This window comes from Candoia aspera, chromosome 1, assembly GCF_035149785.1.
Source record: "Candoia aspera isolate rCanAsp1 chromosome 1, rCanAsp1.hap2, whole genome shotgun sequence".
Taxonomy (NCBI): Eukaryota; Metazoa; Chordata; class Lepidosauria; order Squamata; family Boidae; genus Candoia; species Candoia aspera.
In genome coordinates this window covers 60,912,482-60,938,475 of record NC_086153.1, presented here as the reverse complement: position 1 = coordinate 60,938,475, position 25,994 = coordinate 60,912,482, and the positions used below count along the sequence as shown (strand labels likewise).

General features: G+C 38.0%; 1 protein-coding gene across 3 annotated transcripts in view; it reads right to left on the bottom strand.

The window, feature by feature from the left end:
• Positions 1-894: 894 nt before the first annotated feature.
• BTBD9 (BTB domain containing 9) overlaps positions 895-25,994 on the bottom strand; it is a 182,212-nt gene continuing 157,112 nt past the window's right edge. For all 3 annotated transcript variants that reach the window (XM_063304850.1, XM_063304859.1, XM_063304840.1), the window contains exons 10-11: positions 21,184-21,262; positions 895-2,332 (exon numbers count right to left, since the gene is read on the bottom strand). In XM_063304850.1, coding sequence (XP_063160920.1) covers positions 2,165-2,332; positions 21,184-21,262 — 247 coding nt within the window. In that variant the 3' untranslated portion in view covers positions 895-2,164. The remainder of the gene's footprint in view (positions 2,333-21,183; positions 21,263-25,994) is intronic.

Genomic DNA, 25,994 nt, shown 5'->3' with positions numbered 1-25,994 from the left:
GAAAAGCCCCCAGTCCAGAATCAATTCAACTGCTGTTACCAATCAACTTCACACCTCTTCACTGCACTTAACTAAAGGAACTTCTAGTACATCAGGATACCATCCCCTCCAATGGGTTTAATACTACTAAAGTTCCTTGCAGGACTAGCATAACTTAAGAGTTACAGATATTGTCCAATTTTAATAATGTATGTTATTTATCTGCATGCATTGACAGGGTAAGTGTTACTCCTTCCAATAGAAGAGAATATCTGTAGCTCAGGGTTGAATTGTGGAGTTCTTGGTGCTCTCTGAACTTGGTTGTTTGTCAGGGCTTGCACTGATGATGTAACCTAGTTGGGTGAGGAAATATCTGCAGTCAAACAACCAAGCTTAGAGAGCACCAAGAACTCCATTACTCCTTCCTTTTGTTTTTGGACAGATACACAACTGCCCATTCACAGATACATCAAAAGGTTTTCCTCTCCAGCCTGTATGGCTATCATCACTGCTAGAACTGTTCATTCATTAACTGAAAACACATGTTGGTATAGTATTACATACTGCAGTTCTTTTGCCAGTTTGGTTTATATAACAGCAGATGAAAAACCAGTAACAGAAGATATAAATTCTTTTTAGTTTACTTATCTGCAATCATAATTGCAATCTATTCCTTCTCAGTTTTTATTATAAACAGCTTTTAGCAGAATGCAAGTACTCACATTTAACTAGTGCAAAGTTATTTATAGACCACCATATTCAAAACAATTTGCACCAAATTATTTCACACAAATTAAAAAACAATTGACAGTAATATTCTCCAGAATCACAAACTTCATTACAAATGCATTTCATTTCCTAACTGGATGAATTAATGGCATTGATGTTTGTGTGTAAATGTATAGCCTTTTCCCCCTGGTGAGTAAAGAAAGAGGCAGAACAAGAAACAGTAGAGAATGCTGCATGTGAACATTTTTTAGCATAACCAGACCAATAATCTGATTAAATTACAAAGGATAGCTACTGCTAGGATGTAAATTATTCAAATGCAAATCAAACCCAACCATAAAATTCAGTCTATACTTACGATGATTCTATCAAAAGATTCTCAGAAGGGTTTCCTTTAAAACCTTACTGGAATAATAATTGTGCTTTTTAAAACAAATCATTAGCTAAAATATCTACTAGATGCAGCAGATCTGGGGTGCAAAGTGTGAGTGACCATTAGATGGCAGGAAACAGATGCAGACAACAACTCCCTGATGTCATCTAGTGATGCCAGCTTTTTGCAAAAAAGAATTTTGCTTTCCAAGAAAAGAAATGTTTGGAAATATATATGGATCCCTGCTGCAGGAATTAAAGCATGATTTAATACTTTTTGAACAGGATCAATATGTCTCTTTTCTTGGGTACATGGTAATCAGGGATAAGTGACAATTTTATACATCATGTCAAATAGTTAGAATTCCAATATTGTATCCCTGGATTGAATTGTTTTATGTACAACCTCTTTAAGGGTTTTATTCTGTCAAACAGAGTAATGGAGTAAGATTATTAGATGTCCGACTATCAGATAGATCTATCTGTCAAGTGGATCTACCTGATATACCATGATAAACAAGGAAATGTTTCATCAGAATATGAAGGAAAAAAAGCAAGTAAGGAAATAGAGCTGTATAAATATATACACAGGGTTTGAAAATGGTTTATAATTTACAAAGGATATGCATTAAGAATAAATTAAATAAAAATTGGTTTCCATAGTTTTTTTAATAAACATTCTCAAAAAAGATTCATTTTTTTGTATACTCCTTATACAAGCACATGTAATTATTTTTTTTAATATGGTTTACACAACTTATTTATATAACAAATTGATGTAGTTTGTTTCCTTCTGCTCTATCTGATTTGGTTTGGTTTAAAGAGGTAGGGTATAAATAGGAAACTTGATGAGAAAATATTTTCTCCCCCCATACTTCTGATTTTAATAAATGGAAAGTGCAAAATAGTGGCACAGTTTTGTCTCTGGGCAGCCTTATTGATTGAAGCACCTCTGGCTTGGTATGATCCCCTTGGTATGCTCATTCAGAGAATGAAGAGGTGCTTGCAGAAGACAAATGAAAAATGTTTTTGTGGCACTGAGATTTCAAATGTTCTTCTCCATTCTCTTAAATGGCTACTGCAATTATGGGTATGAAACAGATCCTGGGAGGGAATGCACTGAACTGGTGCTTGAAGCCTGAGGCGAGCAGGTTGCCAGGTGCTGTCCACCTGTGCCAGCATCTTCTTCACTAGTCTCTTCCTTATGAACAGTGTTTTGGGCTGGACATTCAAAATGTACACAATGAAATACCTGAAAGAACAACAAAGAAACTTATATTATGAAAATGGAAGTGCAAGCATAGGTAGAACTAAATGACTTATATGTATATATATGTATGTATAAGTATATATAAAAGGAACCTGTGGACAGACCAAATAACTTAATTCTGCAAATGTATGCACTTTCCTGCATGTAGGTTCCACTGAATTTTGAATACATAATTTATTTAATTCCATCTCCATGGACTATGGGCCACTTTCTCTTCCTTCCTCCAACAGCATGATGTAACATAATATATGGTTATGCAGCACTTTCAGTTTGATGAGAAATGTGTTTCAGGGCATATACCGGCATGCATATAGCATCTAGTGGCAGCTCTTTAACCAAACATAACTTTATACTGCAATTGTTTAGGACAAGTGCTATACAAAGCACTCCTGCACACCTTCGTCCCTTCGGAACTGCTGCATAGTCTCAGTATCCCAAAGGAAGATGATCCTGAATTTAAGATGATTCATCAGAACAAGGAAAAGTAGACCAAATAAACGAACACAAAACCTGTGCAATACCAGGTTTCCCAATTCTATCCAAAAGCAATCCTGATGAATTTCTCCTTTACAATAAATATGCACATATGATATATTTGTATGTGAAAATATTAATACAATACAATACCATTCTCCAAAAGAGCACAGGACCAGAAAAAAACATAAATGGAAAGAATAACAATTGATTTAAATTAATTGCCGTAGTATAAGCCACTTCATTTATAAAACTGATTCCCCATCACATGCTCCAATCATAACCACACACAGAAAATTCACATTCATATGCATAAACCTATAAGCACACAGCCACTGAAACAGCAAAAAAAAAAAAAAAAGGCAGGAAAAGGCAGGGCAGTGATGGAGTCAGCGGAAGGTATCTTGGGAAGGGAATGAAATTGGATGGTCATGAAGCAGGCAAAAGAAGTAGCTAAAGGTAGGAAGTGAAATATAAGCTCTGTTTGGGCTTTACAAAAAGTGTTAAAACACTCCTTTTAAGTCTAATCTTCAAAGACATCCACCTTTTTCAGTAGCAATGCCGCAGTCATTCGTTTTCAACAGCATCTTCTTAATTTATATAAGAGAACCTTTTCACCATTACTTGGGGAAAAAGTAACCTTCCTATTGGTATCTCAGAACTATATTCCCCAAATGTGATGAAGCTCTGGTTCACAAAAGCCTTTGTGATTATAGGTGGTCATCTTTAACTATCATTTGTTCATTGACTTTCAATGGCACTGAATAAGTGGTAGTTACGACTGAGTTTTGCCTGTTGCGGCATCTCCGTGGTCACATGATTGCAATCTGGGTGCTCAGTGCCTGGCTTACAATTACAACATTGCAGTGAGCCACGGTCACATGATCATGATTTCCAATGTTCCCTGCTGGCTTCCCAAAAGCAAAGTCAATGGGAAGCTGGCAGGAAGTCTGAAGTCGAAGTCACACGAGGTCCTCACTTAACGATTGTGTGGTCTTATCTTAATGATGGCAACCAGGACTGCCAGAACTGCTGTCACTAAGCAGTATGGCCACGTGATGTCACGCTTTACAACCGCTTTGCTTAGCAATGGCAATTCCAGTCCCAACTGCTACAGTTAACTGAGGACTACCATATATATATATATATATGGTGTGTGTGTGTGTGTATGTGTGTATACACACACACACACACGTACACTCTCTCTCTCATACTTTCAAGGTTCAATTCAAAGAGTTGATTCTAACCTTTAAAGACCAAATGGCCCAGAATTAGAATAGTATCAGAATTCTCACTTCTCATAAGAAACCATTTATAAAATGGGGCTCTACTCCATTCTCTGAAATGTAATGGATAGGCATATGCCTTTGCTATAGTGATACCAAGACAACACACAAAGTTGACTGAACTTTACAATTACCCACTTTTTCATACACAGTTGATATATATTTTTTCCATCAGATTTTTCCACATGTGTATACTTACAATACTTTTCTGATTGCTGTTGCTTTTACATTGTCTTTGATATTCATTGCCCTAATAAAGCTATGGATTTTGTAAGGTTTAAAATATTGTTTTAATTTGCTGTATTTCTTGCTGTCTGAATTATTTATTTAATTTTGATGGAAAAATTAGATAATCATGGCAAAAATAAATTACACTTTAATTCATGAATAAGTCCAAAATTTATTTCTGAGTAAAAATAAATACTGGGCTGCAAAAGCATAATTCTTATATTTCACAGCCGTGGCTTTATAGCCTATTTATAAAGCTGGCAACAACTCTGAGAAAGATCAACATGATCAACATGATATGAAGGCAGTAGTCCTCGACTTAAGAAATTGTGACCAGAATTTCCATTGCTAAGGGATGCAGTCATAAAGCAAGATGCCATGTAACCGCATCGCTTAGCAATGGCAATCCTGGCCTTCCCCATTAAGTGAATTTCACCGGTTGTTAGATGAGGTCCTACCCCAATCAAAGCCATTCCAGGCTTTGTCCCTCCCAGCCCCAGACTCAGTAAGGTAAGGGACTGCCTCCAACTCCCCCACCCACCTAACTCCCCCCATTTCTGCCCTTTTGGCTGCCCTGTGCCCTGCTTTGTGGGGTGGCAAGCCACCTGAACCATGTAGCTTTGGGGCTGCTTGCCATGCTGGGGCTCAGGGGCTTCTTGGAGCACTGCAGCTCTGGGGCTGGAAGAAGCTCCTGAGCTGCAGTGCAAAGCCACTCTGGATGCCTCAGCCATGCCACACCACACCACACCACGCCACCCCAGCCCAGTCCCAGTTGCCCTTGCCACCCTGCACTCTGACCCCTGCCGCCCTGCTTCTGCTGCTCCAGCTGACCTTCACTGTCTTCTTGCTCCCACTGCTGATGAGGTGTGCTGGCTTGGCCCTTCATGCCAAGAAGCCCCTTTGTGCCACGCTTCTGGGCCAGGCTGGGGCTGGGCTTCTGAGGTCTTCCAAAATATCGTGGGAATGGAGTGTGCCTGCCATTTTTCAAAAAGCGTTCCCCATTCCTGCAATACTTTGGAAAGCTTCGGAAATGAGGCACGCCCCATTCTCGCAATGCTTCCAAAGACCTCAGAAGCTTTCGAAAGGCTTTCTGAGTATTGCAGTAATGGGGCGCGCCTGCCATTTTCCAAATAGCATGCCCTGTTCCCATGATACTTTGGAAGACCTCAGCTTTCCAAAGACTTTCCAAAGTATTATGGGAGCAGGGTGTGCTACCTGGAGAATGGCAGGTGCGCCCTGTTCCCACGATACTTTGGAAGACCTCAGAAGCAAAGGGGCTTCTTGACACGCCACAGGTCTGGAGCTGCAAGAAGCAGCCCCTGAGCCGCAGTGCAGTGCAGCGCAGCATGAAGCCCAGCCCCAGCCCGGCCCAGCAGCATGGTGCAAAGGGGCTTCTTGGCAAACCACCTCTTCAAACCATCTCTTCATCTCATATCCCACCCCATTCTCAATAAACAGATCTTCAAAGCCTCATCACTCCATTGTAATCAGCAAAAGTCTACTAAGGGTCATCAGAAATAACATATTTATTACAAACTAAATCTAATAAACCCACTTAAATTCTTTCATTGTACATTTATATCTCATTTTCTATCTTTAAAGACACTCTCCAAACCTCATCTTTCAAACCTAGTCAGTAAAAATCCAATAAAAATTACCAGAAATAACAGCATTATTTTAACACAATTTTAGTCTTAATCAAATAAACTTAAAATGCAACAAAATAACTCTCTTTCCCATATCTCATCTCTTATAGGTAAACAAACCTTTAAAACATCATCATCCAGTCCTAGTCAGAAAAAATCCATTAAAAATTACCAGAGATAACAACCAATAATAAGTACATTCTTAAAAAAGTGAACTATTTTAAGGTTTAATTTATGGTTCATATAATCACCATGTGCCTATGGCACCTGGATAATTATATTCCATGATATAAGAAATGTCTTCTATGGGGTAAAATAGCAATTTCTACTCTATACAACTGAGAGCAGTGTCTGCTCTGAAAGCCACGTGGTCAAAAGTGGTAGTATCTTGAATGAAGAAACAAAAACTGAATGATTCAAGTCAAATGCAAATATGTCTTAATAAGCAACACCAAAAATACACAAACAAAACCAATCTACAACTCTGTATGGAAAGACAGTTAAACAGCTTTAATTATCTGACACAGCATTGTAGAAGCCTGCCCCTTTTTACATATGGTCTTATATGAATATATTTTGTGCCTACTTTGAACTAAAATGGGTGGTGTATTGTGCATCCTGGCTCTGTGAATTCAGTAGTTGGTTGGGGCTTCAGATTCAGTGTTTTAGCCTGATCTCATCAGTAAGGCTTTAAGACTTTAAATAGATATGTGAAGCACATCTATTGCCTTTAGATCACTGAAAAATGGGATTTCTAGTAATTCCCAGATCATGTCACTGAACAAAAGCTTTGAAAATATCTCTCAGGCTCTTTGTTGGCAACAGATATACCTTAAGTCCAAGACTTAAAAATATAGTTTTGATTGTTCTATACATTTTGGGAAAAGGCAACTGGATCATATGTGACACTAGAGTAAGGTTATAAAGACCTGAAGAATTTAGTGCCACCAGCAGTATTGACCAGATTTCCCCGGAAAATGAATTTTAAAAAGTGGTTAAAATATTGCTAGTTGGATAAAATTGTCACCCAAGGGGGAAAAGTATGTATTACACTTTTATGATCAACAGTTATAGCAATTATGAGTTTAGATAAATGCCTTTTTGGACTTTTGCTTTAGATTGATGAGGGAGACCCTGCATTTTTTAGAAAAGTTTTTTTTCCTCCTAAGCACAATACAGAAACAGATTAGTTCATAATATACTATAAACAGAGAGCCAGTTTGGTGCAGTGGTTAAGGCACTAGGCTAGAAACCAGGAGACCGTGAGTTCTAGTCCCGCCTTAGGCACAAAGCCAGCTGGGCGACCTTGGGCCAGTCACTTTCTCTCAGCCCTAGGAAGGAGGCAATGGCAAACCATTCTGAAAACCCTGCCAAGAAACCTGCAGGGACTTGTCCAGGCAGTCTCCGAGAATTGGACACAATTGAATGGATTAAAAAAAAAAACTATAAACAGATTGGGGGAAGACATAAGATTCAGATGACCTCCAAACTTGTAACCTGACCTTTAATTACAATAATATGTTCTTTCTGCTTATGGTTGAAATGGAAGTAAATCACTTGTAGAATACTAGAATGAATCATTCAAATGACACTATTTTGTAATCTCCTTCTGTAAAACAGTATTTAAAATGTTGATTTGATAGTTAATGTCAATTAATTTCACAGAATAACACTGGAAATGAATAAATATTATCCAAGCAGTTAACCCCCCCCCCACAGATAAATTACTATAACCACACCTGCCACTTTATTTCTTCCTGTGGATTTTGGAAGTACTGTCTCAAGCCCTGATAGGAAATTCTTATGATATTAGCTGGCTGCTCTCTCTCTGGCAGAGAGAAGGCTGAAACAAATTACTGATGTCACATCACTTTTTCAAACATTAGAATACTCTCTCCTTGCTTTCGCATCTTTACCGCAGCCTGAAATCCAACTAGTTTTTTGAAGTGTTACGGAACATTATATTAATAATTAACGTAATTATATTAACAATTAACGTAATTATTGATACCTGCTTCATGCAGTCCCTGTTATGTTCTACATCACAATCCACAAGCCTGACCATACATATGAAACCAACACAGCTTAGACATGCTCTTTGGATGTTCAAAACGATGTGGAGGCTCCGTAGCTGAAGATACCTCCTTAATGTTCTTTAATAGCAATGGGCTGTTCCATTACCCAGGAATGTGTGTCATCATCTCTCTGACTGGTAGTCAAAAGATCCAGTTGAGTTGTTTATATTTAGACAGACTGATATTGTTTGGCCTGGACAGCTGCCTGAGTAGGCCTGCTTGCTATTCCATCTCTGCCTGGATCCACATGATCATCAGAGAAACAGCACAAGGAAAACAATCCCACAACAGGCTGCTCTTTTAACTAAATTTTGACTGGGGGAGGGATACATATTGTTACTGATCACTTAAATGCTGGTGTCTTCTTACCGATAAAGTAATGCAAACTTACAAGAAAAGCAAAGAAAAAGAGAAGGAATTCCTACTGTTAAAGTCCCCAGAGATTTTTCTTCTATTTATTTTTTGTTCGGCTGTTACTTTGCCATGTTCTTCCAGAGTTCTATCTGTATTTACATTACAGCTCTTCCTTCATTATCGGAGTGATTTCTCATTTGCAAATGTGTGGCTCTGTTGCTTTGAAGACACTTTGCAAAACACCACAATTTTGATATATATATATTTTTTTTAGCAACAGCTGCTTCCATTTTTCTAACTAGCACAATCAACAATATAACTTGAGGGAACTGAATTTCAGTAAGTTGATCAATTATCTCAAACATGTACTTTTCATAGGAAAAGTTGCACAATCAACAGCTAAATATGATGGTCTATAAGCTGCTGCAGCATAATTTCACTATTTAATATATTAGTAATTATATCCCTCCTTTCCAACACGATGCTGCCCTAGGCAGGTAATAGTAACTTCTCATATAAACTAATTAATGTAATAAAATTCTCACAAGAAAATATATACTAATAAACACAAAGACAACACTAATCATATAAAATAATCAGTTGAAAATAACCATTTAAAACTGATATATTGAAAACCAGCGCCCCAAAGAAAAGTTTTTCTCTCCCAGAGAAAATATCAACCCACAATAACCACCATAGTTTATTAACGCTGAATTAGATTTATTACCTGAGGTCCTCCAGGAACTTCAGCCCTAAAGTATTTGTGGCTTGAAAGGTCAAATTCAGTGTTATTTATTTCTCTAATCAATTTATAAGCCACCTTATCCACTCATGCAACTTTAAGCAACATACAATAGAGGTAGTCCTTGAGTTACAGATTGCATTTGGGACCAGGATTGCCATCGCTAAGCAATGTGGTCATAAAACCTGATGTCAAGTGACTGCATCATTTAGCAACAGCAATCCAGGCAATCCCAGTCGTAGTAACCTCAAGCCACATGGGTCTTTAAGTGGGAAGCAGAGGGAGTCCCAGGTAAGGAGCACAAGGGTGCTGAAGGGGGTGGGAGAGGCCCAGCGCAGGCCACATGCAAGTTGGGGGAGGGGGGTGCTGTGGTGCAGAGCAAGTAGTGTGAGCTCAGGAAGGCTGGGGAAGGAGGGCAGGGTGTGTGTGTGAATGCAGGAAGGCCTGGCAAGGAAGGAACTGGTGGGTGGGTGTAAGTGCAGGGAGGCCCAGGGAAGGAGAGTACTGATAGGTGTGTGTGAGTGCAGGAAGACCAGGAAAGGAGGATGTTGGTGGGTGCATGCGTGTGTGAGAGCACCGGGAGGCTGGGGAAGGAGGGTGCTGGGGGGTGCATGCGGGTATGCGAGGGCAGGAAGACCCGGGAAGGAGGATGTTGGTGGGTGTGAGTGAGCAAATGGAGGAACGAGGGAGTGATTTGTATGGGTGAACAAAGGGGAGAAGGAGGGTGCAGTGAGTGCATGTGAACAATGGGGGGAAGGAGGGCACAGTGTATCCCAGTGAAGAAATTGACTTTGCTTGGGGGAAGCTAGCAGGGAAGGTCGCAAGTGGCGATCACATGACTGCAGGACACTGCAACCTGTCATAAGTACGAGCGGGTTGCCAAGTGCCTGAATTTTGTTCACATGACCATGGGAGCGCTGCAATGACTGGAACTTTGAGGACCAGTCATAAGTCCCTTCATTCAGCGCCATCATAACTTTGAATGGTTGCTGAACGAATGATCATAACTTGAGGACTACCTGTACAATAAATTAATAAATAAATGTTAAAAAGAAAACAAAAGAAAACCAATAAACCAGTAATAACATGAAAACAATATTGAACATCAGATCAGGGAAAATACCATAAATGCTATTAAAATATCTGATATCAAATGCAGGGTCACAAATCAGCTTGCTGAAAGAGCCAAATTTTTAAGGTTTTCCTAAAAGACAGCAGGGTGGGGGCTATGAAGACTTCAGGGGAAATGCTGTTCCAAAGGGCGGGGCAGCCATAGAGAGGGTCTGCCTCCAAGGTCCCACAATACAGCATTATTTTATTGATGGCACCTGGAGCATGCCAATCCTGCCAGAATTTAAAGGACAAGCAGAGATAACTGGAAAGAGGCAATCCTGCAGCTATTCGGGGACTGAGTCCTTCATAGGAGACAACTAGCATTTTGAATTACACCCAGAACTGAACTGGTTATCAGCACAGCTCACAAAGTAGACATGTCATACAGGTGAATTTAGATCTTGCATTCTGGCCCAGTTGTACCTTCCAAATGGTCTTCTGGGGCAGCCTGATGTATAACATATTGCACTAGTCCAAAAATGAGGTGACTAAGCCTTGAGTGACTGTAAGAAGGGCCTCCTAGGCTGGGAAAGGGTGTAATTGCCAACCAAGATGCATCTGTGCAAAGGCCCTCCTGGCCATTGTTGCCATTTACTCATCAAGACAGGGCTGCAAGTCCAGGAGGACACCTCCTGCCCCCAGCTATATGGTAGTTCTGTCTGGGAAATGCAACCCAATCAAGAACTAAAATGGAAAGATCACCAGAAGCAGAGGGTCCTTGAATCTGCAGACATTCAGATGCTAGGGTTGAGATTAAATCCAAATCTTAAAACCCTCCATGCATGGGGAGAGAATCTTGACAGAAGCACTTGAGTGGCTAGGAACTGAGGTGTACAACTAGGAATCATCCACACTGTGATATCTGATCCCATGCTATTGGATATCCTCACCCAGCAGCATTATGTAGATGCTAAAAAGGAATGGGGAAGTATCAAGCTATCCTATGCCAGGCCCCGCAACAGCAACACAGAAAGCCAGACACATGCAAGTCTGAAAGGCTTTACTGCCATGCTGTAAACTCCCTGATAACAGCTGGGAGTTTGGATGAGTAATTAGTCAGAGAGCACTTAAGACTTTGGAAGTTCACAGAGTTTATAACTTGTTTTGTAACTTGAGCCGCTAACAATCTGCAAGCAGGAGAGAAACAGAGGGAGAGTTCCAAGAGTTTTAACAGCTAGGGTTCAAGTGCCAGAGAATTCCACCAACTGGTCCAAATGTCAACCCTAGGTCAGAAGCAGAGCAAGGAGTAAGAGCACAGGAACACAATTCCAAGGCTGGAGTGTTGTTACCAATGGAGAGGCAAGAGCTTGGAGGCTATTCTTGGTTAGAAGCACTGCTGCCCTCTCATGTCAAGGAGAAACATTTTTGTCTTACGTTTTGCTCATTGCTATTCAGTCTGGTGCCAATTTCTAAAGTATCCTGAAGTGATAGCAAGGAAAGATATTTAGTTGATAGCAACATATTCCGAACCTCAGACAATGGGGGCACATTTTTGATCTAGTTCATCAGTCAAGGTCTATCACCCTAGATAATAAAACTGTTTCAGTCCCATAACCCTGCCTATTGCTAGAATGAAAGGGCTATCTATTTCATCCAAAAACTCTGGAGCTGAAAATCACTCATGAATTATGGGACCTGAAATTTTAAAGACTGGAAAGGTCACAGATCATGTACACCAGTGATATAGTTCCCAACAATTCCAGGACTCAGCAGTCACTAATCATAAACAAAGAATAGCTTTAGAATAAACCTTATGTAAGAATCTTCTTTGGGCCAAACAACATATATAGGAAAATGAATCTGGCACTAATATATATATATAAAAATGCCTCCTGAGTTCTAAGTCAGCACTGTTCTATATAATTTGATAAGAAATCTTATAGGAATAACGAGGAAAAATAGCCTAAGTATGAAATGAACATAAGGATGATTGCAGCACTACGTGAATTTGAGGAATATTAATGAGACAATCATCTTTTACAAGGGAAAAGCTGTAGAAAATTGGAAAAAACCTTGTAAGATGAAAGACCCATAATAAATAAGCCTAAACCCAGCAAAGCCTTTTCAAATATGTATAATGATCCATGGACATCTTCTAGGTGTAGGATAGAGATTGTACATGTGTATGACTTTTTTCAGAGATTAACAGAGAAACAATTCTGTTAACTAAACAAAGATATACAGCAGCTAACAGTAGCTGGCCAACCTCATCTAGGCTTAGAAGCTAAGCAGGGCTGGAAGACCGCCAAGGAATTCCAGGGCTGTAGGCTACACTGGGAAATTGAAAAACTTCCTAGAAAGCAGTTGCAAACCTCTTTTTATTCTTGCCAAGAAAACCCCATTATTTTGTCCAGTCATCAATAGACAAGCTCAGCTTGAAGGCATCTTCATTTTTAGTCTATATTGTTCCAAACAAGAATCCAAGATGAAAAGTATTCATGAGATACTATTATCAAGTGTGACAGCAGGTTATATGAGAAAGATAAAGAACAGCTGGAAAATACCTGAATTTCCTAAGCAATTAAGAAAGAATAATTATGCTACAACTATGTATTTAAGCCCGTTTACTGAGAGCCAGTTCTGTGTAGTGGTTAAGGCACCAAGCTAGACGCCATGAGTTCTAGTCCTGTCTTAGGCACAAAGCCAGCTGGGTGACCTCGGGCCAGTCCCTCTTGCTCAGCCCTAGGAAGCAGGCAATGGCAAACCACTTCTGAAAAACCTTGCAGGGACTTGTCCAGGCAATTACCAGGAGTCAAAAACTGACTTGAAGAGACCAAATATGTATGTATAGTATATATGTATGCATGCAACTAGATACTAGAATGGAAGATAGAATTGGACTGTATACAATATCATACCAGTCAACTTCTGCTACTGCCACAGAGTTTCTCTTCTCATCCCCTTTACCCAAACTGTATACCCTTCTAAACCTTTTGAGAGGAACAGAGGATTTTCAGGTCCAAACTGAAGGGCATTATTAGTTGTACCCATTCCTCTGATGGAGTGAGACAATCCATAAGGATGAGGAGAAACCAGCATTTTTGCAACTATCATTAAAATACTAAAAATGTAATGTCTTCTTTATTTCGCCATTTCTAAAGAAAGACAAGAGGCATTCAGCAGAAGTACACAGTCATCACCCAAAGGAGATACTAAAGATATCAAAATCATGCTGAGAAGGTTATCAAGAAATCAAATCATTCACAGCCTAACAAAACCTCACAGTAGCCTTACATAAAACTGAAAATGCCACAGGAATAGGAACTAATTAATTTTCCAGAAACACCATCATTTTTTGGGGAAAGCAGGAAGAGGGCAACACCAAAGAACCTCACTTAATAATTACAATGTTTAAGTCTTTGAAACTTCTTATTAAAAAAAACCCATGTCAGATGGTAAGCAGGCTATTAAACAGGAAAGAAAAATATGAAGAAACAGAAATTTGTTAATAGCTAGCAACTAGCACTTCTTCACTGAAACTACAAAGTTAATCTACATACTGTATGCCAAGAGGCTTATATATGGTAAGTCCAGTTTCACAGAGGACACAAAGAACAAATGAAGGACCAAGACCAAAGAAGCTTGCTCCCAACTGCTCTTATACAGTATGTTTGTGATTCTATAATTATTTAATCAAGGTTTTTCAAGGACTGTGAGCATCTTTATACTTGAATAGTATTTTTCAAATAAGAATAGCATAGAACTGGTATATTGTATTGATTAAATTTAAATTCCTGAAATATTAAAATGATATGTATATTAGGACAATAACATGCAATTAAGTATTAGAACGTCAGTTGGGTCAGAACACAGTTCAAATTCAATATAAATATAGAATTGTTTTTACAATAAATCTACAAGAGCTATCACACTTTAATCAACTTTTTGTTGATTAAACATCAACCTTTCAATTGGTTAAATAACAATATACAGTATATATTTACATATTTTACTAGTAGCAAAATTAAAGCTTTCCTGAAATGTTTAATGGGTGAGTGAAAGAGCATGCCTGTGAAGAAGAACACATGACAGTGGCCTGAAATTAGTGCCCCTTGCCATTCAGAGGAAGGAAACCTAAGGGTAAATGTTTGTCTACTCAATCTATTTGCTGCTAGGCTCTTCTTCAGCTTGAGGGGTCTGTGGCTGGTGATTAGCATCACTACAATGGGGTGATTAGATGAGAGTGAATTAGCTTCATCTTGCATACCAACTTGGAGAGCGCTGGAAAATGAAGGAATGCAAAGACAGTCCTCTAAACTGTAATACCACCAAGGAATTGATCCCTCTGCTCTATGAACTTGGAATTTGGAGCAGACACTTCATCTGTCTCGTCATTATCATGAATAGGTTAACAGAAGTGTGTCACCATTTTGTGGATAATCTCCAGATGTAGGAGCCTTTCTCCCTGTGACAGGTGTTGGCAATTCAGCTAGTCTGCTGTGATGTGCGGAGGCCCCTTTATGTATGAGGAATGGTTAACAGAAGTTGGCATAGTTCAGCTTTCAAAAGAGAAAACTGAAATGAGATGTGATAACAGTATACAAATTTTCAGAAGGCAGTCATGTGTGAGAAGCAGCATTCCTGTTTTCTGTTGAAACTGAGCACAGAACAAGCACTAAAGGGTTTAAATGAAGAGGAGATTCAGGCCAAATATCAGAAGGAATTTCTTGACATGAGAGCTGTTAAGCAATGGAGTACTCTGCTTAGAACAGCGGCAAACTCCATCTTGCTGGTGGTCTTTAAATGGAAATGTCTGCCTGTCTGCCAGGATTGGTTTACTGGGAATTCGTACTGAGCAGCAGGTTGTACTAGATAACATATAAGGCCTCTTCCAGTCCATTCATTCTATGACTACATGTAGTGGCACCATGGAAGACTGGCAAGAAGATAGTGGTGTGGATCTCTTTTTCTCTTTGGCACATACAAGATCTAGCCAACTGAGGCAATACATGTGTGGCTTAACAAGCTTTGTGGATGACATCATTAGACTGTAAATCTCTCTCTCTCTCTCCTGTGAATCTTTTGTCTGTATTCTTACCCGTAACAGTTAATTAAAGGACAACAAAAGTCCTCTAATCTAACACCTGCTGAGAGGAGGTGGAGCAGGAGCTACACACTAGAAACAATATTTCCCACAAAAATATTCTTAGCGAAGGTTCATTTATCTGGGTTCCCAAGTTATTGATCAAGGAGGTCATCAGACCATCTGCTAAGAACCCTGTCTTACCTAAAAATATCTCTTGGCAGAGGTCCACTGTCAGAAGGTATGACCAAGTCACTAATAAGATGTACTGCCAAGCCATCTCCAGGTGTTATTGCTTATACTCCCTGTCTCTTAAGGAAAATATAAATAGATGGCAAACCCCCCAGACAGTTTGATCTTCAGCATAATCTAAAATCCTGGGAAGAAGAAATGCTTGATAATCAGTGGCCGGTTCCAGTAAGATGAAAAGATGGGAATGGGTATTGCTTTCTTTGTAAATTATTTTAATATTATTCAATAAAATCCTTTTTGCCATTTAACCCTGGTCTGAGCTTATTGTCTGAGAGTCCTAAATAATTGCTGTCTTTCTGCTGCCACTGGATGACAACATATTTATTTGGGTATTATTTAAGGAGGGTTCTTGATCAAGAGTTATAGCACATATATCAGTTTTGTGACAGATTTCTCATATTGCTAAAAAGGCTATCAGGGCTTAATTTCTCCACTAAATGGGGATTATGAGAGCACTTTTCTTAGCAGCAGCTCTACTATGCCTTTAGTTGCACATTTACTGAAGTAGTTGTCAATAATTGATGAAAAGCTGCAGTTAAAAAAGGAATACTATTCTGATACGATCCTAATTATTGCATACTGTAAATACAAAGAAATAGGCTAACCAAGTATATAACATAAAAAAAGAAATAATCAGATGCGTATTACATAAAGTATTACATATTACAACGTGGTAGTAAATTCTTACAACTAAAACTACTAATTATAGTATGTTCATATTATAAGTTTACTATTAATAACCTGTGAAGAGTTCACCTCCCAGGAAATACCACAGAAGCTTAATGAAAATCAGAGCAATGAATGATTAAATATTATCACATTTCAATCTCTATCTTATTTATACTTTCCCATTGTATGAAATATGTATGAAGTCAAGTGTAATATTAGTGGCTTTAAGATATTAACATGCCCCATATAAGATTCAAGAAGTTTAAGATACTGCCATGATCCTTGGCAACAAGGATGGGCAAGGGAGAGTCTACACACAGACACACAAATACACACTATTCAAATAATTCACTTGCATGCATTTGTAGCTTCTACTTTAATGACATGATTGTTTATTATTGTGATATGACATTCAAGTCCTATAGGGTTAATATTTACCAGTTACAAAGACAACTAGTAGGGATATAAATATATTAATCAACATCAAAACCTGGCTTTGCTTTTGAAGACATATCTAGTAACGGATAATGGTTCTATAAACACTCTTCAGGCATTTCAGCATATAGCTTTATTTCAGTATTGCTTTTCTACCTGAATCATACTGGGTTCTACAGTGACTTGGATGTCTGTATGTATGTAAGTGAAAATAGGATAGCAAACACTGTGGCACTCCTGAACTTCTTTTCAGTGTAATTCACATCATGGCTAGGTAGTAACAACTGAAAATCCATCTGTTCTTATTCTAGTCAAAAGGATGCTATCTTGGAAATAGAAGAATGTTCCAATTAGCTTTAAAATATATATATACAAAAGCAAACACAATCAAGTAGCATGATGAACAAGCACTTCTAAGATCAAAGCATCATGCACTACCAAATACAATAAAAGCTGATTAGAAGATAGTGTCCTACACACATACACAGTCCCCAAAATAGCCTAGGATTTCATCTGTGCATGTTTTACATTGAATTTAGTTTCAAGTTCCTAGAAATTATCAAAACATTAATAGAGCCATGCAAGAGCATTTGCCACAACATTTGGCAAAAAAATGCTCTTATTGAATAACTTAGTGTAATTGTTTCTCAGTCTACTCTATCTCACACAGTAGTTGTGAGAATAAAACTGGCACCTCACAGGGTTGTTCTCGTTGGGAAAACAGGAGGAGGAAGGAGTATGGTATGTTTGCTGCCTTGAGTTATTTACAAAAATAATAAACGCAGGATAGAAAATAAATAAATAAATAAAGTAATGTTGCTTTGTGCTTCTGAGAAGCATCTATATCTGTAGTTAAGTTGTTTCTGAGACTATGTATGTAGCTTGAAAATAAAGAGGCTTAGCAAAATCAGATTTTCTGGATAATATTAGTCAGATGCTCTATGTAATTTGATTTTTTAAAAAATATTCTAATAAACACTCCTTGCCAATCATACTGTAAGCAATTACTAATCAATCTAGGTTCTAATATGCTATGCAGAATAATGCTATTTATATTCCATTAGAAATTGAAGACTGTGTTTTCCTTATGCACCACACTAAAAATCCTTCTGTAAGGTTCTACTGTATTTTAATTAAGCTGTTAGTTTAACATCAATTTCAAAGTATATTGTCAAACATCCCTCAGGGCATATATCTCTCTGGGATCCTACATGCTTAGTATTCGTTTTTAAATCTCTCCGTTGGGCAAAGAATACCTTTCTTTTTAGTAAAACACAATTCTGTTTTAGATTAAAACAGGCAAAAATCATATCCAAGATTACAAAGTTAATTTAGCATGACAGGACATCCACACAATCAATTAACTAACACATTGCTACAACAAGGCTTGTCAAGTAATTGCTTAAAAGGTTTATCTGAAACATCAGCAAGTAAGAAGGAACTGAGTTATCTATTTCAGATAGATGAGTTCCCCTTCAATTCCCTTTATATATTTTCTTATAAAGTATTTACCTTACAGTTCATGTCTTGTACTGACATATATTTTTATATACATTTATTATCAAATGTATACCTGCATACTCCCAGAAAGCCAGCCCATGGTCATTTATGATACAACAATAATACTATTAATAAAAGATAAAAGAATAAAACAAAAATATTTAATATCTAGACCAGCCGTCATACAAATCATAAAAGTGCAAAATTAGGAAGGCATATACTCTTCTATCATGCTTCCTTAGCGGTCTGTCTATCAGGGTGACCAAAATTGTCTCCATACTATGTCCTGTGAGAAACAGGTCTAAATAATCAGTATCATTCAGAAGTACGTGAAGTTGCTCAGCCACCACCTGTTGAACCACTTTGGATAAATATGGTAGGTTTGAAACTCTTAAAAAATGAACTATTTAAAATTGTCTCCCCCCACACCCCCAAACAGGAAAGATGGTATCTGAGAGAGGGAAGCATCAATAACAGTACATAACATTCCCATAATAGATCTCTCCCAGCCAGAAGTAGCACTGGAGCAGGGTCCAATGGACAAGTAGCACATTGACCCCATCCTTAAGGAGAACTGACAAAACCTGATCGAACAATATTGGACAAGCCAGTGTGCTACTTTGCTCTGTACCTCTTTCACTATTGGCCTCTTCAATCAATTTGCAAATAAGAATGACTTGTTCTGACAATTTGCTGTTAAGTACTAGAAAAGTTTCCACAACCCTAATGGGCTGCATCTATCCTCACACCATTTGGAACAGCTCCCTTGGGTGATTTCTTGCAAACACAATGATGGAGGAGAAAAAAATTCTTTTTCTCCATTATCAGAGTAGCACAGGCATTCTACTGTGCTCAATCATTTTCACTTTTGGATTTTTTGCCACCAGCACTCTAGATGCCTGACTGATCATTTCATAGCCTGCACTTCTTCAGTAAATCAAGGAGTACTATGAGACTGGTGATCAGGCAGAGGTTATTCAGCAGCCTAAAGGTCTATGGCCTGAGATAAGTGGACATTCTAATCTATCACCAAGAACTCAACCTTAAATTCTGGTGCCACATCAAACTGACTCAAAGTGAATTCTGGAAATCCTGCAGATCCAGATGTTGCCACAGGAACATTGTCACAGTTGGCCCTGAGTCCCTGCAGGCAGTGAAATCCCATGATAAAGGAGCTATTGCCGCCTCCTCCAGCTATAGTACAACCAACTCAGTGTAAAAAAATTAAATGTAGGATGTATCCTACTTGGTGTGTTTGTATGTGTGTGAATGCATACATTTTGACAGGCCCACGAATCCTGAGAGGATTCTGAAATACTGGTTTTGGCATGGATGTTGAAGTCCCCAAGCAACAGCAACCTGGGGGACTCTCAGCACCAAATACAAGACCAACTCCTCTAATTGCTAGGTAGTGGGACACTGCCAGAGAGTGAGAAGGGACAACAAGAGATCTAGACAATGCATAGTAATGTTTAATCAACTAAAGGGACTTTTATTGTTACAGTGAATAATAGAGTGAATTAATTTTTCAGAATAAAATGTTATCTCATTCTACTTATGTCCAAATACATTTTCTAATAATGTCCTCATGTAATCTTACAGATCTTATTTTTAATTCTATTTTATTATTATTTATTTAGCTTTTCGCCCCCTCTACTAATATCTAAATAAATTAACACCTAGGTTCTTTAACCTATTTAGGTTATTTCTATTCTTAATCCTTTTACCTAATTACTCTGCTTTGTTACATTAAAGATGGGCAGGAGGGGGAAAAAGAAAAAAAAAGTTCCAGGCTAGTTTACTGTCCTGAGCTACCATTCCCCTCTAAACTGCTCTCTGAAAAGTCAGCACCTGGACCACCCTCTTCAGCACTCCTGCTCCATGACTCCTTTTCTCAGCATCCCAGCTTTTCCACCAGTCTGCTCATCATTCCTTCCCTCTCCCAGTGCCTGTTCTGTTTTCTGGGGTTGGAAACTGGTTGTAGTCATCACACACCACTTGCTCTGTCAATCTTCTCCTAGTTCTGATGAGTAACCTTCTGCCCCTCTTCTTTCCTTTAGCATCTTCAGCTGCCCTGCTTTCTTGATAGACAACACTCTCTAGTAGACCTAGAAAGCACACCCCACCACTCTGTCTGTCAAACCTGGCCCCTTTTCAGCCCTGCACAAAATGACGTGTCACCCACAAATCTTCTAGGGCTGCTAGGATCTTTCTGGATGTCCCGGTTACACATGTGGCAGCAGGCAAAAGAAAAACAAAATCTAACTTTCAAACTTTGAAGAACTCAAAAAATAGTCTCAGCCACTGCAGCTCCTCTGTCTGCAAACACCAGATATACCAACAAAGTCCCTGATCTGTTGTGGTCACCCAACTGCAGTTACACATATTCAAATCCCTAATCTTTCTGACTTGGTCCTGGAAAGATGAAGGAATCCTCTGCAATGGTGGCAACACTTAGAATAAGGAGTGTAGGTTGCTTTCTATTAAATTAGTTTGTTGGTACGTTCCTTAGAACACTTTTTGTATCATCAGCTAGATGATCAATTCACTGTAACTGTAATAGTAAATTATTTCTTCTGGAGATTTTCTATACATGATTTGCAAATCTTCTCATTCAAATTAAATTACACAGGTGATGCCTCACTGCTGCAATAACAGTGCTTTTGCATTTTGATTATGTGCCATCATGTCAGTGCCAACTCTCAGAAACCACGTAAAACAGATTTTCTCCATGACAATCTGTCCATAACCTGGTGCTTTTGCATTACATGAGCTTTTTTAGCCTTTTTGAGCGACTTTACGTAGTGTAATATGTACATATACATTCAATGTTTGTGTATGTACTGTATCGCTACACTGCAAGGAAGCATTTTCAATCCCCAATACACCCTGTATCTTTTCAGTAAAAGAACTATTTTTTCTTCTTCACTAGATTCTTCAAAAAGAAAAAAAGTTAATACTTGCACAATCTTGAGTAAGGATAATGTTTTCTATCTTAGTGTTAACCATAGAACAGAATTTAATCTATTACATTACCTCATTAGCTGTGTTGTGAGTCCCAACAATTCTGATAAAAGATGCTGGTTGTCTATCAAAAGTTATTAGTTGCCAGGATCTGCAAAAGGAAGAGGAATAAAGAAAATTAAAACAAATGTACATTGCATTATACTTGTTTTTTTTAAAATTCTCAAGAGATTTTTTTCTATATTCTTATATTAGAGGACTTCTGGTGGGGGATTGGTACCTTGAGATGTGTCTCCGTGATCTCAGCAGTAGACCGGGCAGTGCGGACCCTTTTTTAGGCTCAGGCAGGTCTCCTTAGGGCCCAGAAATATTCTCAAGATTAAGGAGAACCCCAGGAATTGCCCCATCTGTTCTCCAGATGGCTAGACGCAGCCAGAAGACAGCAAAACAGAATTTTGCAATCGACTGGTAAGCTAGCAGCCAGGAGGCAGGGTTGCCATCTTTTCCTACGCCATGCTGGAGCCTCAAACAGACTCAAAAGTTGTCCACCCCCTTTCTAAAACACATTTTTTTCCTTTTTATTTGTTATTAAGGAGAGTCTTTTTGCAACAAACAAATGTGGAACCTCTTGGTCATTTTCATTACTTTTGGAAGTTATTAATTTGTTAATTTGGCTTGTGTGTGTGTGTGTGTGTGTGTGTGTGTATTCTCTCTCTCTTTTCTTTTTAAATCATATTGTTGGATTTAAAACTTTCACCTGTTTACTGTTATTTTTTCAAAGTTTGGAGGATTATAAAAGAATTACCCCCTTTGTTGAATCTGCGGAGTTGCGCTTTGATCTATCTGCTTTCATTCCCATGAGAACGACTTTGTTTATTCTCACTCTCCCACCTTCGCTTTCATGCCTAATCAACACTTTTTGTCTAAAGGACTTTCTCAGCCTTTTGTCTAATATCCTGAGGCACTAGAGGGCTCCATAATGTTCTGTGGAGGGACATGGAAGATATTAAAGAGATTTTTAAGGAGTTTTACCTTAAGGTTACTCATAGTCTAGAGCACCTTTTAGAAACTGTGGAAACTAAAGGCTACCAACAAACTGAAAAGGAGGAAAATGACAAGGGTGAAAGTTATTTTGAGAATAATGTTCCTGTTTCAAAGAAGAAACTGAGGAGTAATGTCCCAAAGCCAAAAAGTGAAGGGAAGAAGATATACCTCTGGAGTGTCAATTTTGAAGAAGGAAAAGCTTTGGGCATAAAGGGAACAGATATGGCAGCACTTTTGGAACATCGAGACTGAAGACAAGATTTAAGCCTTAAGGGATCTTAAGGGCACATCATCTCTGGTCAGAAATAGAGAACACCAAATTCAAAAGAGCTATGCACCCGTATCCAGGTAATTGGATATAAGTGTATTTTCTGAAAATGAAATACAAGAACAGCGCAAAAGAAATACTGTAACACTTGAGCAAAATCAAATCACTTTATGCACATGGCATTGGTCTTCCTCTACTGTCAGGTTTCACAAGTGGAAGCAACTGTAATGCTGGCAGTTTGCCACATTCTGTGAGTGCTAGTTTCACTTTAAAAGAAAAGAAAATAATAATTGAATGAAAGAAGAGCAAGGATTTCTACACTTCTAATAATTGTTCAGAAGAGGAACAGTAATTTTAGGAAGTACAATTTTTCTTATCCCACATAAAGGTAACTGTTGAAATTTCCTTTTCAATATAACTGCTAAAAATGAAATAAATCTGATTTTTTCAATTGAGCCTGGTCATTCTGGAGATAAATATGGATCAGTAATAAACAGAATCGATGTTATATAGTTCTAAAAGAGCACCTGGTTTTGAAAAAGGTTTCATACAGAAATGATAATTATGGCAAAATGGTGGGGTTGTATATCCCTGTGGGCCTCAAACCTAGGATTTTCTGCATTCTTCCTCCTCTGCTATTTTAGAAAGAAGCTCTGTTTTTTCTTAGGCTTAGGCTTAAATTACAATTTTGTGTGTTCTCCACACCAAACCACGACTGGGTTTGCACATCACATTAAATCGAAACCAACTGCGTTTATGACTTAACGTAATATGTGAATTCCACTAACAAAAGGATGTAATTACTCATATTGAAGGAATCAGCAATGTAGAACTTGCTATACCTCAAGGACCTAACATAATTATTTTTAAATTGTTGCAGTCTAGCAATTTATGGTGCTGGAAAAAGTTTCTGACCATGCCTTTACCAAGAGTAATTTTTGGCACCTCTTTCTTCTCTCAAGAAGGAAAGAGAAACAAGCTTTGAGTATTTCCTTATAAACAGTAGACCATCATTACATTGGATTATAATCAGATTATCTTTTTCCCTGAAATCAATTTGAAGATAAAATTACAAAACTGTGCTTAATAGATCTTAATACAATTAAAGAAATGATAAAAAGACAGCTAATGCAATTTGATGAACTTTTGAAGGAGGTTAAAATTTGGATAGTATTACAAAGACATTCAAAAGAAATTTACTACTAAATAGCAAAATGAAAAGGATAGAAAATGAAAACCTAGGAACCTATGTTCTAACATAGTCAGTTCTAGATTGTTTCTACATTTATAGCAAGATTTGAGTTGGAATATTGTACAGTAAAAAGCTGTAAGGAAGAGTTGATCTCATTTAGGCAAACAGTTTATGACATTATCATATAGTTATTCTTTAAATTCCAGTGGGCTTCACTAGTTATCGTTAGAGGCTTTGTCTTAGAAAATAATTCCACTTCTATAAATCTGGGACATCAACTTTCTGCACATCCTTTTTATTTGTTTGAGATCTCCATGCCATACACTATAGTCTTTTGAAGCATTCCCAAACCATTAGGAATGGGTGCAGAGGGTTTGGAGATTAAGTGGCACCAGGGAGGAATTGAGTATTAGCACAAGAATAATTGCTCTTTTCTGTGCAAAATCACACATGAATACAATCCAGCAACATTTATATTTTTCTAATGCCATCTACAGTATATTAGTTCTAATATAACTTTGATAGTATTGTTGGTTTATTAATGCAAAACTTTAGCAAACTTGCTAGAAAAGCATCCAGCTGGACAGAAAAGGCTTACCACACTAGGCTGGATGGAGTAATACATAGAGCAGACATGTAACTTACTTATGTCCTATTGACTTCAATGCATCTACTCTAATATATGGCTAAATTAATTCCAATTTACTAGGTGTGGAACATTCTTGAGGGGGTGCCCTTAAGTCAGTGTTGATTCCTGTGACTGCCTGGACTAATCTCTGCAGTTTTCTTGGCAAGATGTTCAGAAGTGGTTTGCCACTGTCTCCTTCCTAGAGCTTAGAGAGAGTGACTGGCCCAAGGTCACCCACCTGTCTTTGTGCCTAAGACAGCACTAGAACTCATAATCTCCCAGTTTCTAGTCTGATGCCTAGATATGACACCAAATTGGCTCACATCATAATTTTTTTTTATTTTTGGTGTTTTTTCTCTTGGGGCAGGAAACTATAAAAGCAGCTATAACTAGAGCTCAATTTAAAAATCAGCTTTCTGATATAGTGCCCGCCACAAAACTACTCTGAAGTTGAAATCTGTGCTGATCACAAATGGGGTGGGGGGAACCTTCTGTAGAACATTTGTAGACAAGAGCACATTCATGCCCTTTTGCAAGTCTATGACATCACTGGCATTTTAAAGATTAAAGAGAGGATAAACTCTCTTAGCAAATACTGGAACTTCTACTATATTATTTATCAAAGGCTGGAATGCAATGGAACAGAATCAATTTGCATATGAAAACTTCTGCACATGCAGGCATTGGCATTATGCCCATCTAGTTGGATACCACGAGAACTATGGCTCCTAAAATGCCAAAGCACAAAGATGTACTTCTCATAAACAGGACTCAGAGGAGCACAGAAGTTTCTCCAAATTCTGACTGAGCCTTTTCTATCACTGGTAGATAGTAGGAGCCATACATTCTTACTAAGAAGGCTGTGTGGACCATAATTAATTTGGGATAAAAGGCATTTTTCAGTAAACCAACTTCAGAAGATTCTTAACTACAGGTTATCAACTTTATACATCTAGGTAATTAAAAATTCAACAGTGAGGGATTACAATTTTAATTGTCTACCTCTTAGTCAATCAGTTAAATCTGAGCAAGTTTTTATATTTCCAATATCTCATTGGATATTGTGCACTTTTCTGGGGGGAAATATTGACATACAAATTAGCAAAATATAAATATTTATGCAATAAGAAGGAAAATGTGTTCATCCATCGACTATTTAAAAGAAACTATTTCAAGTAAGCTTGGGGAGATACAATTGTATTTTTCAAGGTTGCATGTAAAAATAATCAAGGGGGCACCTGAACTACTAAAAATAAATGACGTTCAGAGATTACTGATTCCTGGTGTTGTGAATTAGTGTCTTTCCACTGTCTATGTAAAAAAACAAAAACAAAAGTGAAGTTAGGGTATATAAGATATTAATATCCACCCGCTGACAACAAAGAATGAGAAAATGTATGAAATGCATACATGCTGTGTCCATGAAATCTTTTCATTTACAAACTGAATTGTAAGATTGAACTGAGATTATTTACAAATGGACAAAACCCCACTATACAACGTTTATGCTCTGTAGAACTCAACATCCCTTCACATCAATAATTCTTCTCTGTGTTCCAGGAATAGCCATTAACAATTAAAAACTGCTGATGGGTTTAGTAAAACAGCAATGGATGATAGACTATTTCTCTACCACAAATGGTACAGAGAAAAGATAGATGAAGGTGTTACCCAAAAGATCAAAAACATGTATCTGTTGGGATTTATGAAGCTCCAATACATATACTTATAAAAACCAAATGTTTATAATA